This window comes from Podarcis tiliguerta (genome assembly GCF_965153285.1).
Source record: "Podarcis tiliguerta genome assembly, chromosome: 12".
Lineage (NCBI taxonomy): Eukaryota > Metazoa > Chordata > Lepidosauria > Squamata > Lacertidae > Podarcis > Podarcis tiliguerta.
This window is the reverse complement of record NC_139545.1, coordinates 35,944,510-35,960,992: the sequence shown is the minus strand read 5'-3', so window position 1 is coordinate 35,960,992 and position 16,483 is coordinate 35,944,510. Positions and strand designations below refer to the sequence as shown.

At 43.8% G+C, this 16,483-nt stretch overlaps 1 protein-coding gene across 1 annotated transcript in view; it reads left to right on the top strand.

Moving 5' to 3' along the window:
- ST8SIA6 (ST8 alpha-N-acetyl-neuraminide alpha-2,8-sialyltransferase 6) overlaps positions 1-16,483 on the top strand; it is a 41,649-nt gene that overhangs the window by 700 nt on the left and 24,466 nt on the right. Inside the window, exon 3 of the mRNA XM_083405837.1 lies at positions 10,605-10,703. Within this exon, the coding sequence (XP_083261963.1) occupies positions 10,605-10,703 (99 nt within the window). The remainder of the gene's footprint in view (positions 1-10,604; positions 10,704-16,483) is intronic.

Here is a 16,483-nt window from a genome sequence, read left to right as displayed (position 1 = left end):
TTTCTCGCCTCCGTGTTGGGTTGGACCAAGAAGGGAGAGTTGCGCTGGTCCAGCATGAGAAAGGCAGCCGCGAACATCTGGATTGTGGACCAGCGGTGTTCCAAGAAGGGCCGATCATCTTGGAAACACCAACGAGTTCCTGATATTGTGGTTGGTCCCTGATTGTCCTGCTCTCACTTCGAGATCCCAACTCTCAGGGGTCAACATACGGTGACCTTACTTTTTCTTTTCTTTTTTTGCAAAACATTGTAACATGCCTTTTGGCTTCACCAACAGCTGTGAAAAGCTTGGTGGTAGATTATCTTATCCCTGTATTATTTCAGTTACTTTTAAAATTGCATTTTAAAAATGTTAATGATATATTGCAACTGAAGCAGCACAAGGAATCATTTGTTCTTTTCAAAATTTGTAACTGGTGGTGGAAACCAGATTCCTTTCCAGGAAAAAAATGAAATCAGAATTATTTCCCATTTAGGTTAGCAGAGGAGCTATCTTCAGCTTTGAAGATATTCTGCCCCCACTTTTGTTTTCTTTATTCTTTCTTTCTTACTTTATCCATCATCTTCGCTGCGCTTCAATCCTTTCTGCTGTGAGTCACCATCCTCGAGCTCAGGTGTCTCTCTTTCAAACACTTTAGCTGTGATCCACGAGACCACAGTAATTTTTTTCTTGAGAAGTTTCTTGTCTCCTCAACCCACTCATTAAACACCCACGGCATAAAAAACAAAAATAGTTTTAAGATTTGGTGTGAAACCTTGCAGAAATGGGAAATGCCACCCGAGTAAGATGAACAGTTTCACACAATTTGATCTTTGGAGAGTTCTCAGGTCCAGCCCCCGCCTGCTTTTAGAATCCCAGCAGTTTGTGACTACAACTCTATACCAGCCTCCCAATACCATTTAACCAAGAAGTCTTACTTCTGAGTAGACATGTATATGATTGTACTGTAAATAGCCAGTTAGGTCCAGGTTTAAGAGGAAGATTCTGAAAAAGTTTTGCATGAAGAGAGAATTCAGATTGAGAGCATTCTTGTGTCGGCAATCTTTTCCAGCTGGTTGGGATTGGTAAGGTTTCTTTTGGGTCTCTATTTCCATTGTTTGGTTATACTGTTTTTAAACCTAGTAGCTTTTATTGTAGGGTTGTAAATTGCCTTGAGATTCATGTAATTCATATAACAACAAAATGCTGTATTGCCTGGAATCGACTTTTTGAGAAGATGCTTCAGAGTACTGTGATCATTTGAGTATATAAGGGGTGAGACAATCTTTCAGGTAAACTGGTCCCAAGCTGTATATAGGGTTTTAGCCACCAAAGCCAATACTTTGAACATAGCCTAGTAGCCGATTGGCAGCCAGTGCAATTTCTCCAGCAATAGAGGTAATGAGCAGTTGAGTCACTGCATTTTGCACCAGTTGCAGCTTCCAGAATCCAGATCAACCTCAAGGGTAGCCCTGCAGAGAACACATTGCAGTAATCCAGCCTGGAGGTTACCAGTGCATGGACAGTAGAATCTATAGGCAAGATCAATACAGCCAGGGAACTGACCACTGTTAAGTCTGTTGAGCTTGGAGCTGATCACCATGCAAACTCCATCCCTTAACTGGGGGCTAAACAGAATGTAAGGGGTGGGTTATCTGGTTTGGAGCCTTGCATTACAACACTGATGGATGAGCTCACACTATGCCTACTAACATTTTGATCAGGGCTTTAGAGAGGAGTTATTGCCTTTGGGTGGGTTCAGCAGCAGGTTCAGACTCCACACCCAGAAGATCTGAATCCCTTTTCTGATGCTAGCAACAAATTCTGATTCTCAGGCAGGTCTACAGGTTATTCTTCCCCGGTATTTTGGGTAGGTTGGGGGCTTTCTCTCCATATTTACGTACCTCTTTTCCTCCAAGGAGCTCAAGTTGGTGTTGGTGGCTCCCCCACATCCCATTTTATCCAACAACCTTGGGTGTTGAGTTAGGCTGAGAGATGGTGAGCTTCATGACTGAGTCGGGATTTGAACTCAGGTCTCCCAGCTCCTAATCCAACACCCTAACCGCTACTTCACTCTGGTGTTCAATTCCATATGTGACAGGATTCTCCTCAACCTGACATTATAGGCTGCTCTGCATTAGTTTTAAGTCTCCCGGGAGAGAGACTCATTCCTCTTATGTAGCTAGTTCCTCAGCTGATCTGTGCCTTTTGCAAGTATTTCCCCCCCAGCATTCGACTGACATTTTTCTATTACTAAAGCGCTCGCGTCTACAGCACTTCCAATATCAAATAAGCCTTCCCACCTAGATTTTGATGCTGATTAAAGGTATAAACGGAGGCCTTACAAGTCTTATTCCATTACAATTAATAAAGGATTTGCCAAGTTAAGCCGATCAGTGATTTCTTTCTTTCTTTCTTTTTCTTTTTAAGCCATGGCACAGAACATCCATTTTCTTGGTCAAAACCCTTTTACAGTAAAATAGTATGTTTTCCTGTCTCTTTGGCCTTCTGTGACTCCTGTAGTTTCAAATTACTTTAGGGTTCAAAAGCAGTGAAGGACTGACAATATTTATTTCATTCTGTGACTGAATGTTCAACGTTTGCTGCACTTCTGTAGAACACTGGAGACACCTCCAGGGGCAATAATTCTCAATCCACTTATATAAATTTCCCGACGGCTTTTTTAAGAGTTCTTTTTGTTTGCTTACATCTAGTGTTTAATTGTGTGGAAGCAAAGATAAGAAAATACTTTGCACAAAAAAAAAAGCAACCACAGGAGTAGCAATGCAACAACAAAAGCCTTTCCTGGTAAGCCTTTCCCTACCAGGATGCCAGGTGCTGAACTGCAGGACACACAAGCAGATGTGGTGCCTCTTACAGTTTCCCCCCAAACATTCTTGATTCTCCTGTCAGTTTCCATTAAAGTTTGTAATGTGCATGTTGTAGGAGCAGCAGTCAGGCGAGAGAGATTAACTGACTAATAAACAGAGGAAAGCACCTGTTTCCAGTGATGAAATATTACATCGATATAATGCACTGGAGTTTTTGGGCTAAAAATTATGGCTGATTATTGTAGAAGTGTTAGCAAAGTCACTTAAGTAATGCAGATGGAGTCCAGTGAAAAAAGAATCTTTGTAACACTTTATGGAGGAAAACGGAGGAAAATGGTGCATAATTTGAAGAGAAAGGAACAGAGGGGTTCAGTCCTTGTTTTGATCAACCAGATATACAGAGGAAAACACTCTCAGGACATTTGCCACCTCAGTGAACCAGCCAAATGGGTGGCGTATAAATAATAAAGTTGTTGTTGTTGTTGTTGTTGTTAAAGAGCATGCCACTCTGGTTGCTAAGCAATACCTCCACCCACCCACCTCTTGGCTAGTTGACTTTAACATTAACAGAATTAACCCTTGAGATCCAAATAGAAATATCTCTGCTATTGCACTTCCAGAAAAATGATCGTGTGAAATTCTTTCCACCAGTTGTCCACCCAGCAGCATGCTGCCAGTCCTATTTCTAGGCCCTGTGTGAGCTGTCTCTTCCCTTCTCCATCCTGTTTTCTGACTATCTCTTCATCTCATTCCTCTACACCCCGTTTATCTATACCCCCATATCCTCTATGCCCACTTCTGCCCAATTTTATTATTTTGTTTCCATTTTCTTGCTCGACCGCTCCTCTATACCACACAACCTCTCCAGGCACTCGGCCAGGCACGAAGGGTTTTCTCCAAAACTGACACTGCACCTCCTGCACAGCCCCCGCCCTGATATTTGACCTTCCACAATGACAGACTTGGGCTTTAGAGCTTTGAGTGCTTTTAAACCTTCCATGACATCACAGCAGCTCAAGCAATGACCTGGCTTGTGTGTGGACACAAGAAACAGGGATGGTGTGTGCTTATGTGATTGTTATTTTTTTCATGGCTCCTGTCTACAACAACAGACCCTTTTGGAGAGGCTGTGAAATAATTAACCAAATGTAATTAATTATTAACCGTGCTACAGAGACCTCTATGTTCTTTCTTCTGTCAGAACGTTGTACCCCTGAGGGTAAAATAGTTATTACAAAGAATGGGAATAGTTACTTAGCACATAAGTAATGGACTGCAATATACACTGCTCAGCAAGCCTGGCAGCTGTGCTAAATTGACTGCCATCATTAACACTCTTATTTCATCCCAGACTATGTCTTTTAGACACATTATGAAATAGCCATTCTGGGGTGCACCTGGTAGAACTGATATGCCGGAAAGCATCAACCAGCTATCCCCACATTTCTACTGCAGGGGTATTGACTTCTGAACTCTATAGCTGTCCCTTTAATAGGAATGAATAGGTGATTATGGCCACATTCACACGCTGTATTTAAAGCACTGTGATACCACTTTAAACAGTCTTAGCTCTCCCAAAGAGTTCTAGGAGCTGCAGTTTTTTTTAAAAAGGGCTGAGGGTTAAGAGACCCAAACCCCACCCCAGGGCTACAATTCTCAGAGTGGTTTCACGGTCAACCCTCACAGGGAACTCTAGGAATTGTCGTTCTCAGAAGGGCACAGTGGTCTCTTAACAACTCTCAGCACCCTTCACAATCTGCAGCTCCCAGAATTCTTTGGGGGAAGGAACCATGGTTGTATAAAGTGGTATCCTAGCACTTTAAATATATGGTGTGAACGAGGGGTATGTTCACTTCACTTGCTGCCAGTCATACATCTCTTCTGCTAAAGGGGTAGAAGCAGACCACATAAATAATCCCCACTCCTCTTTTCTTCCTGAATGACATCTCTACACCCTGACAAGCGCAGGAGAGGTGGAACTTAGCAGGGACCATGCTTGTCTTCCAAACGCAGAAATACTCTTGAAGAATCTGTGGACCCCATTATGGAAATTTAAGTTTGTCAACGTGATCAATTATCTCAAGTCATTGTTCCACCTCAGGCTGGGTTGTGGGTGAGCTTGGGGTTGGCTTCTTTGTGCCAAATTCCATCCCAGCACAACCCTGTATGTTACTCTGCATGATCTTAAGGCTCCCATGCCATAGCTGCTACCTCCCTGCTCCTGTTTCCCCTAATCTAGTTGCAGAGGCCGCATCTTCCACATCGTCTCTTGCATGTTCAAAAAGTACTCCCTGGATCGGAGGACAAAAGGCACACCAGCTTTTCTGGAGCACATACCTTTGGAATAAGGTGCAACCCCTTTAAGCCCAAGCAATTCACCTAGTCCAGCAGAGCTGGAGGCACCCACCTTGCTGTGCAGGACCACATAGATCTGCAGGTGGCTTCTGACACGTCTAGCAAATCTGTGAGGCCTGCTGCCTGGCCTGAACTTGAATGCACAGTGAGCTATCCATGGTCCTGACTCTTAGTCAGCAGATCCATGCTTTGGCTCCTGGCTGGCCAGAAGGGCCCTGTGAACCACAGCAGGAGACCAGAGCATGGACAGGAGTGGGTTTATTTCAGAGCAGAGCTTAGGGCTCATCTACACTTGTCCCATGATTCCTAAGCACGGGCTTGAGAGGTCTTCCTTTTGTCTCACTGCTTTCCCCGGGAAAACCCACTGTATAAAGTGGTACTTTGGGTTAAGAACTTAATTCATTCTAGAGGTCCATTCTTAACCTGAAACTGTTCCTAACCTGAGGTACCACTTAGCTAATGGGGCCACTGGAACATGATTTCTGTTCTCATCCTGAAGCAAAGTTCTCATCCTGAAGCAATAGTTCCGAGGTACTATTTCTGGGTTAGCGGTGTCTGTAACCTGAAGTGTCTGTAACCTGAGGTACCACTGTATTGCCAAATTGGAACAAATGTCAATCAGTTTTTCTGACGGTTTTCCCAGGGCAAGCAGCAGGTGAGAGCTGGGAGGGCTCACCCTCCTTTGTGTGGCATAAGAGTTAAGATGCAGTCTTGATATAGGGGTTTGTATTGTTTTCTTTTCTTCTTCTGTTTTTCTTCTTCTTTTCCTGTTGTCTTATTTTTATTTAGATTAGTTTGACCTTTATTCTATTCTATGTTGAAAGTTTTTTAAAAAAGAAAAGCATTGATTACATGAAATCTCAAGGCAAACAGAAATGTAAATGAGTCCCCTGTTGCAGTACATGCAGTGTGATGTCTCATTTTTAGAAATGACAAAGTTCCCTTATGTAGAGTTTGCTTCACCCACCTTGAGCAGGCTCTGCGCGGATGAGTGAGGGGTTCTGGGGAAGAGGACATCATCCCATCCTTGCCAGCTGCTGAACCCAGAGTAGCTATCAATTGAATTCGGCATTCAGTAGTGTTCTTGCCCCTCCAGGCAGAGTTCTGATTTGATTAGGCTCTCTTTTCACTGAGCTTGCTCATGTAATCTTGCTGCACCTGAGTTATAGAAGAAAATAAGCTTGGTGCTTGAAGAGGAGGGAGATCACAGCCCTGAGGCTTCCTTGCTTCGCTTTATAGTCTCTGTGGACATCACCTTATTACCAAGCAATGGCATAGTTCAGTAATTTTAGATTCTTGAGTTAATGGCCTTACAAAGGCTCTCTCTTTTAGGGGATAATTACTTTCCTTTGAAATGTGGTCATCCAGCCCTGCCGCTGTTGCATTTGAGGGGCCTTCCTGCTTCTGCTGTGTGGGGCCCTGGACCTCTGTCTCAGAGTCTGGCCCTGATGGCACTGCTGTTTCCAAGACTTTGGGGCACATGCTATCAGTTGGCCACCCCTGCCTTAGAAGAGAGTGACTTGTTGATGATCCTCATCACAGCATTTTCCAAGGGTCAGTCTCTTCTTTTCCTGTGGCTGGAATGAGTCCTTGAACTTTGGTTAATGCACAGGGGCCTTTGCTTATGGCAAATATGCCATGCTGATAAGTTTATGGGACAGGCAGGGCCAGTCCTGCCATTAGGCAGAATCAGACACCTGCCTCAGGCACTGATTTTGAGTGCCATGAATTGGCAGCAAACTGTTAGTTACTTAATTGATTGTAGTGACTGTATTTTGACTGACCAGGAATGTGGAGAGATATTTGTGGGATTTTCTGCCTTAGGTGCCAAACAAATTTTATTGGCCTTGTGGGGAGGAGCGGGAAAGCACTTTCTGCTGACCCAAACCAGCTTGGCTTTGTTTTAAATGTCCTGAGATTTTTCTGGATTTGCTGCAGAAACTGGAATTCAGACTGCTAAATATGCTTATTAATTCCCATTCCAGTGGCTTAACTAGTTTGAAGGTTTGATCTTGCTTGGGGCCGTCCCTACTATTAAGAAGAATGAGGCAACTGCCACAGGCAGTAGTTGCTGGGTGGGGTGTGTAGGAGCAACATGTCGGAAGGCAGATCTGAATGTGTCACTAGGCCTACTAGCCTGCCACCCTCAGATGCCCCCCCCCCTTGCCAATGTCAAAGAAAGATTCAACTGCCAATGCAGTTGGCTTCTATACATGGACTGTGGTGGAAGGAGTGTAGTTCAATGGTAGGGCATCTTCTTTACATGCAAAAGTCCTAGGTTCAATTCAATGGTCTGACTCAATATTGAGAAGCTTCCTACGTTCCTAGGAGTTCCATATTGATCTTTGCATCAGACAGCATTGAGCCAGCCATGGGACGTGGGAAGGAGATGCATGCCGCTGATGTCTGGCTTCAGTAACCTTTCATTGGCCTAAAACATTAGTGACAATTCCATTGGGGGAAGGGGGGGAGAGTGGGAAGAAGTGTCAGACAACCTCTTACACAGTTGCCGTGATTAATGTCGGAAGACAATTTGTTACTTCTGCCGTTTAAGATTTTACAGTCCATTTCACCGAGCATTTAGATTGCATATTACCTTATTAATCAAAGTGTCACGAACCCTAAAACAGCAATGCAGTCTCATTATCTAATTCGACAAAATTAGTGGCAGAATACTTAAGAAGTTAAAAGCATGTATCCTATTGGGGAACAACAATTGGTTTATAATGGCCATAGAGTAGCTGACTTAATAAAAATGGGAGAGAATGAAGAATGAATAGCAGTGTTAGAAACAGAAGAACATGGTAGGGTATTTTCAAAATGTATACATATTTTGTCACTTTGGGGAGTGTCCAAACTGTAATATGGGGGTAGGGAGCCTCAGGCCAGTGGCCAAATGAAGCCCTCCAGTTCTTCTACATGGCCCCCAGGCCTCTTCCCAGACCACACCCCTCATTGGCTCTACTTTTCACCCACCTTGAGTGTTTTCCCATGGCTGGAACGAGTCCTTGAACTTTAGTTAATGCCCCTTGTTTGTCTGGGATGGGTGATAGAGAGTTGTATGTGCAGAAACTAGCCTAAATACAAAGGTATGATAACTTCCACTCTTCCACCCATTTCCCCTCTGGGCCTGCCTTCCATTGCCATGTGGCCCCAGGATGGTTACACAGAAGGGAATGCGTCCCTCAGGCTAAAGAACACGTCGTCGTCCCCAGCTGTAATAGATTTGGATTTGGGGAAGAAGGATCATATAGTTGGGGTAACTATGTGGGTGTCTATCCAGTCCGTATGCCAAGATCCAGCTGCCCATGTGCCAAGATAGTGCCAGGCACTTGAGACAAGTGTAGAGTCCAGAAGGAGAATTGTAGCCAGCAATCAGGGAATCTATCAGCTCTTTCCAATAGTTTTTGAAAGGAGAGGGGAAAGAGTGCAAATATAAAGAGCTTGTATTGTGAGCTGGCACAGTTTTTGACTTCCCACTTGAAATCCAGAAGCTAAGACGACTAGAAGTAATGAGTTTTAGGCAGTATGAGAGTCAAGGCTAAGAAAGAAGGGAATGCTAATATGCAGAAAAGGTCAAAGTCACCCAACCTTTGAAAACCGTAGATTATATTGTGATTGGGTAAGAAAGCATTGGACCAGGAAATATAATATTACCCAGCTTTTGGGAATCATTGGCTACCGCAGAGGAACTGCAGCACACAGAGCTCGTTTTTCATGTTATTAGCTTTCATTTTTTCCCCTAGAGGTGGCAGTCATTTGCACTCCCATGCACTCAGAAGGAAACTGAAAGCGAGATCCATGTTGTGTGTTTCCCAAGCACAAAATGTCAGGAATGGCTACTGGATCTTAAAAACCCGAAGAACAAGAGCAAAATGATAGGTGGCCTGGAGACTGGAGCAGAACTAAGCTGAGTGACACTGGGCTGTTTGCGTTTCTACTATAAGTAATGATGGATTTTATTTAAAGCTTGTCACCACTCTTAGGACACTCTCAGGCCCGCTGGCTGTGGAAGATGGAGCTTCTTTGCTTCAGTCCCATTTCTGCTTTATACTCTCCTCCAAAATATTTGAGCGGGCACACCTGTTTCTCATGACAGCATAACACATTTGCAATTCTTGCACAGACTCATGCTGGGATAGCTGTGAACTTGTGCTGTTCATAAGCAATTGCATTCTAGCATGTTGACTTGGTCTGCTTGCACTGTCCCATTAAAGCTATTTAATAGAGATACATTCAGAGATAAACTCAGTGTTTGATTTTTATGGTTGTGTGTGTATCTCGGAGCCAGTTTTCAATACCACTTTTATCTTTAGTGCGGCACTTTATTTTCTCTTGTATTGTTGTGTGCCTGTCATTCATTCCTACTGTGAAGATGAAAGCTATGTATTTGGAGACATCATTGCCAGGGGAATGAACAGCGGTCTCCTTCTGAAGGCAGAACCAAGGTTGAAGGGGAAGAGGAATTCTGATCCTGAAATCTCCACCCACCTGACAGAACCATGAACTTATTCAGGGGAATAAGATGAACAGAGGTGATTTAGAGTAGTAGGGGAGTAGGGCCAGGGGTGGGGATGGGTGGGATGTCTAGGAGAACATTTGCCAATTTGGTGGCCTTCAGATATTTTGGACTGCATGCTTTGGGTTGTGGCTGAATCTGGTGCACAGCCCTAATATCTGAAGAGAATGCAGGCAAATTAAATTCTCTGTGTGGAGCATTTATTGCCATACTGAGGAGGTTGCCTGAAGTCAAGGCCTAGAAAGTAGGTTTAAAGCAGTGGGTGGAAGCCTTTGGTCCTCTGAATGTTGTTGGACTACAACTCCCATCATCCCTGGCCACCTGAAGGGCTGAAAGTTCCCCATCCCTGTCTTAAGAGCACACACAGCAGTAACACTGCAGAAGTGAAGCAGCACAGTCTCAACATGATACAAACAGAAGGTGGCCTTGAGTTCAATCATGGAAGAAAGGCTGGGTATAAAGGTAACAAATACAGCTATAATGATGCTATTTGAAATGCACATTCATATTTGAAATGAACATCTTGGGTCTTTGTAAAAGCCATTAATGTTTATTGTTAAAATAGACATGCCTTTTTGAAATGCAATTATGTTGAAGCTGTGTGTGGATAGATAGATAGACAAACAGATAGATAGATATCACATTTCTGATTTACATCAAAATCAACATAACACACAGAACAATGCAAGCAAAACTCGCCTCTTTATAATAAAATATGCTTCTGGTGGCAACTCAGAGCAGCCCACTTCTGGACAGAAACTACAGAATGAGAGTGAAACAGACTTTGCCATCCTGAGTTTTCTCCCCTCACAAGCTGGAGCTGCTGCTGCTTATCTTTGCTTCACAGCCATCCATTGTGCAGCTGCTGCCAAGACCATTTTTATTCTTTCAAAGACTGATTTTCCCTTTTATGTTAACAGAACGGCTCCCAATCAGACTGGAATTCAGAAGTCTGAGCAAGCCTCAAAATGCAAAGAGTTGTGGAACAACAATTGGTCTTCATCTATCAAGAAAAAAAGGTAGGGAGGTCTGCTTCTGTTCTTAAATTCAGTTGGTTTACATTCAAATACAGCTGCTAAGCACAACCCAGGTTACCCAGATGTGTGTTGGCAGTAGTTCCAAGGGTGAGATGCTCATTGCAAAACCAGGGCTATAGTGGAGTTGCATTGTAAAGAAATGAGTTACAAGACTGACTGAGGTTGCAGATCAAAGCACAGAGTGGCCAGACCTGAATCTAGACCTGGAATGCATAATCTCCAAACCTGAGTCCCTCAGGCCAGTGACAAAAGCTGGAGTCAAGGACTTGATCTGGAGCCTGAAATACACATAAAACAGGCACAGGTAGAATCCCAGGTTCCCAGTATTTCTATAATTGACATCTTGGGGCACCTCCCAAGGCCCACTGCTGATGCCTGTCCTGGGCAACTGGGAGGTTGGGTCTAGCCACCATTAAAATTCCCCCACAATGCCCTCAATATAGTATCACCCTGCGGAATTGTGGGAAAGATAATTGGTAGCTACTGCCATCTAATTTCTGTTGGAAATGCAACAGCAGGAATCGTGCTGCTTGTAACTTAACAGTTAGTTCTGCTATCAATATGTCAGTTAACCAAGTTTGGGGGGGGGTGTTGTTTAAGTAACAAGGCAGAGTGGAATGATATTTGTTGAGGTAGCATGTGACATTATTGGCAGTGTGATTCTGAGGGAGCATTTCCTCTGTAGGTTTGGTTGAATGTCTCCCTGCTATGTACAAGACGTCAATGAGAAAAGAAAAAACTTCTCTGTTCCTTTTTCAAATTCGATGCTGTTCTTGTGTTGCTCAGCAATGTGTTGTCAGGATTTCTTTTCTCTCTGGACTACATTATTTAAATGACTTTGCCTGCCACCCCACCAGCACCTATCAATGGCACCCTGGCAATCTAGGAGCATAATACTGCTGGTCAGGTACAAGGGTTGATGCTTCACATCTTATCCCTCTTCCTTTCGGTGCTTGAAGAGGCTCTGAGGCTGGAGCTGACACAGTTTCCATTAGTCCACCAGCCCAAGTTCAACTCAGAGCAAACCCACTGAAATTAATCAAGAACTAACTTTGGATTCAACCTCAAGTCCCTGTCTACTTCACGCCCCAGTGTTCCTGGATGTGTGGTGTTATTTGTTGTTGTTTTTCTAGCCCAACAAGCATATTACTTCTAATTTCTTCCCTTTCTTAGTCCCAGAACTTCTGGTTCCACTGTAAAACAGATGAGCAACCTGTGGTCTAATTTCAAAAAAGTCTTTTGCAAGCAACCTGTTGAGTGGGACGGAAGGAGCACCAGATGAGAGTGGAAAGCAGGCAGTGGAAAAAGGGACTGGAAGAAAGCAGGGTGGCAGAAAACAAAAGAGGAGGTCCTGTCTTGTTTCTGCTCTGGCCCCGCCTACCACTGGATTCAGCCCTGCCCACGGTCAGCACACGGTCCGTGACAGATTTCCTCAAGGAAAAAAGGTTGTCCCACCATGTCCTCTCACATATGTGTCCACAAATGTTAATGCAGTGGTGCACAAGGACAAAGCAAGTCTCTAACAAACACCCTCAGTGTTTTGTTCTTTTCTCTGTGTATTGATTTTTATGCTGCATGTTTCAACAAGCAACAATGACTATACCTATTTCAGCGAGGTATTTCATTTACTGCTTCTCCTGAGAAGTCTCTCCCCCCCACACACATTCTCTTTTTTTCTCGTTAGACTTCAAGCATTCCAGAATCCTTCATTAGGACAAAAAAAAAACATCAAGACACTATCTTCATTTAGGCTGCTTCTTTTTTAAAGTGTTTTGAACAGTAGATAACGTTTAAAAGTTTGCCTCAGTTGAATGAGATGCCTCTAGGTCAGCTCTGACGAGTCACAGTGTGATGGAAGAGCACACAGTACAGCACATCAGAGCAGTAGCCCCTCGCAAGGACCTGTTCTGCAATTCTGGACCACCACTAGGGAGTGGAGAGCAAGGAGAGAAGTGCAAAGTTGTGATTCCGCCAGCTCAGCTATGGTAACAGGCAAACTCTGCAGTAGTCAGCGGAGCAGTTTGCTGGTGCAATACCTGGCTGCTAGGATGGGGTGTGGGGGAATTCCTGCCTCTATCCTTAAGATCAAGGATAGCCAACCCATGAGCACATTTGCAAACCATAGAAACTGTTGTGGACACCACCTCTGTGCTGCAGCTCTCTGTAACCTCCCCTCCCCATAGCATAAAGGTAAAGGGACCCCTGACCATTAGGTCCAGTTGCAGACGACTCTGGGGTTGTGGCGCTCATCTCACTTTATTGGCCAAGGGAGCCGGCGTACAGCTTCCGGGTCATGTGGCCAGCATGACTAAGCCGCTTCTGGTGAACCAGAGCAGTGCACAGAAACGCCGTTTACCTTCCCACCACAGAGGTACCTATTTATCTACTTGCACTTTGACGTGCATTCGAACTGCTAGGTTGGCAGGAGCTGGGACCGAGCAATGGGAGCTCACCCCGTCACAGGGATTCGAACCGCCAACCTTCTGATCAGTAAGCCCTAGGCTGTGTTGTTTAACTCACAGCGCCACCCACGTCTCCCCATAGCATAATTAGGCTATAAAAAAACTTTCCATTGGTTAAGGAAAGCTTCTTTCACACTAGTTCAGATGGGAGCCTGTGCGTGTCAAGCCTATTATAGCACATGTGTGCTCACAGGCATCATGCTGGTGACCCATGCTTAAGGCATGAATTGGGGAAAGGATGTAGCTCAGTGACAGAGCATCTGCCTTGCATTCAGGGGTCCCAGGTTCAATCTCTGGCATCAATATATGTAGGAACTGTCTGTTATCCGCAGATTCCAAGGTCATTAAGGAGAAGTCTGCTTCCTAATGGGTTTGCAACATATGCTGGTTGGGAAGGAGATATCTCCACATTGTGGTGTGCAGCTGTGTCCTTTCCCCATCATCCCTCAGAGCTATTTCTTTAGTTCCTCCCTGAAGGCTTCTGTGGCTCCTTAAGGCAACCGAATTTGCAAGCAAGTCACTCAGCTTACCCAAGCCCATTGGAGAGCCAATGTGATGTAAAGGTGAGAGAGCCAGACTGGGAGATTGGGGTCCGAATCTCCACTCAGCTCACTGGGTTAGTCACCACTGCCTCTCAGCCTAGCCTATCTCATAGGGTTTTTCTGAGAATAAAATGAGGAGGGGAGACCGTTGTACACCACCTTGAGCTTCTTGGATGAAATGGCATGGATAAATGAATGACACAGCTGGCCAAGATGGGAAATGCTAAACTTTGGCCACAGCTTTATTGTAGGGAGAGTTGGGGAAAGGCAATGCAAGGTCATGAATGCCATGCTGAAAAGAGATGTGTGTATGCAGGAGTGCCCAACACTGACATGGTTAGGCTTCTCCCTTTGTAGAAAGCAGCCACCGACTGGCAAGACTAGGCCAATTGATGGAGGATATGACTTTCGACAGCTATTAGGCAAGATGCATACTGTGTTTTGCCTCCATTATGTAGGCTACTGGGGTCTCAAAAATCAAAATGGAGATTGGAGTTCACCAGAGGTCACCTTCACCAGATCAATTGTTGGAATTATGTAAGACCGTAAGAAACTGCCATATACTGAATTAGACCACTAATCAGACAGCCCTGTCTAGACTTATTGGCGGGGAGTGTACTGCAAAGAGGTCTTTGCTAGCCCAGCTAATTGAGCTCTTTTCAGCTGGAAATTCCAGGGATTGAACATGGGAAATTATCCATGCAAAGCATAGGCTTTTTCACTAAGCCTCTCAATTTTATATTTGTTCATACACATCTCCTCATTATCTGAATTCATTGTGTGTCCTTCTAGTAGATCCTTGCCAACGTAAATGGAATTTCCATTGATTTAAATGTCTGATTAGCTGATCAGTTTTGATGACCTTTAAGTTATTTAGCTACATGGGTTCCTTCTATTTCCCTCCATTATCGCTATAAGATTGTCACCTGCTGTTCACACTTGTGCACCGTTTTCTGCAGGCTGCATCTGGAGACGTTGGTCCTGGGTGTACCATTTACCCACATTTGAAGCAAAACACTCCACTTGAAACACCCAGTTCATATTGGGTTGCGTTTTGAATATGTTTGTAATCTCATGAGCACTGATGGGATAAATGATTGTCATCTTGAAAGAAAGAAAGAAAGAAAGAAAGAAAGAAAGAAAGAAAGAACAGCTGTCTTAAATAATTACAGAAATAACAAACAAAAATGACTGCCCTGGCTGTTCAAAACATGAATTATTATTTTTTTAAAAAAAATCAATGGAGACAGAATGAAGAAGTTTCAAAAAGTGCTGTAAACTGAAATGCTTATCTCCTTCTGCAAAAGCTGTCAATAAAGGCCCTGAAGTCTCCTTGAGAAACAAATAGGCACTTAGAGACCAAGCAGAGCTATTTCATGTTCAAAAATGAAAGGTAGGCAATTGAAGACTTTTCCCCCTTTTTGTTTAACTGGTATTGAATGGGCATTGTGCGGCGCAGCATGCAGTTAATACCTGATTCTAACACAACCTCAATAAAACCTTGCGAAACTCTCAGTCCTGCCCAATCTGAGGGGCTTTGTGGATTAACAGTAAAACTTCTAAAGCAATACAATACTTAAAGGTATCTTGTTTATTTCACATTAGGATCTGTTTTCTCCACCACCTGCCACTGGCTACAGATAAACAGACAGTTTGGAAACCTCTGTTGACTCAAAAGTTGGGTGAAAAATTTGTTGGTTCACTAGCATGGGAGCAAGCAATGGAGGATGCCTTCACCCTGTGGATCCCCTTCATTATATATACAGCACAATAAGACTATGACTTATCCCCCCCCCCCCAACAGCATGCGAATCAATATGGCTAACTTGACTCAGCACACACTCACCCCCACACATACAACCAAACTACACTGCAACCAACCGAATGCAGCCAACCAAACTCTGGACCCTCCAATCTCTTGCAATGCCCTCAAAAATAAATAAATATTTAATTAAAGGACCTACCCACGTGATGCTGATACAAAAACCCTGCACAAACACTATGCAATAGAATGAAATATCATTATCCCCTCTCTCTCTCTCCTCTCTCTTTCCCCCCAACTGCACTATGCACAGTATATGACTACGGTGTCTCAAACTGAAAGCAAACAAACTGTGAAAAAGGTTCTATGAATGGAAAATGGAAACACTATATATGTACTTTTAAAGTTTAGTTTTATTTTGTTTGTTTGTTGCACAAGAAAATCTTTAATTAAAAACTAATTATTAGAAGTTGGGTAAAAGTAAGTAAATTTTAAGTGGGTGCTGCTGCATCTGTTGTTGCAAGAAGCTTTGATCTCTTAATTCCTTTTATTCGACTTTTGTGTCGCAGAAGTGATGATGACTCAACCAAGGACTATTGCTGAGGACGAGGACTCTGTGCAGAAGCAGGAAAGCTGCCGATAATCACTTCTAAACCTCAGGATAAATGGGACTTGGAGGGATTGGGATAGAAAGTGTTGAGAGCTTAAGGGAACAGAACAATGTCAAGGTTTATCACGCTTCCCTCTCCAGTTAGCACCTTCAGGGTGAGAGATTTGTTGCTCAAGGGCTCCAGTTGCCATTCTGAACTTAAGTTTCTTTCAAGAGTTGACGTTGCTATAAAATCATGTGTGAGGAGACGTTGGGGTGATCCAGCTGGAAGGTGACAGAAAGGGATGAAGTGGGAAGAAGGTACTGATTAATCAGCCTGGTGGAGGATACAGGTGGGTTCAAGAGATGGCTTTGGTGTGGGTCTCAGCCACTGAGAAAGAGCAGGG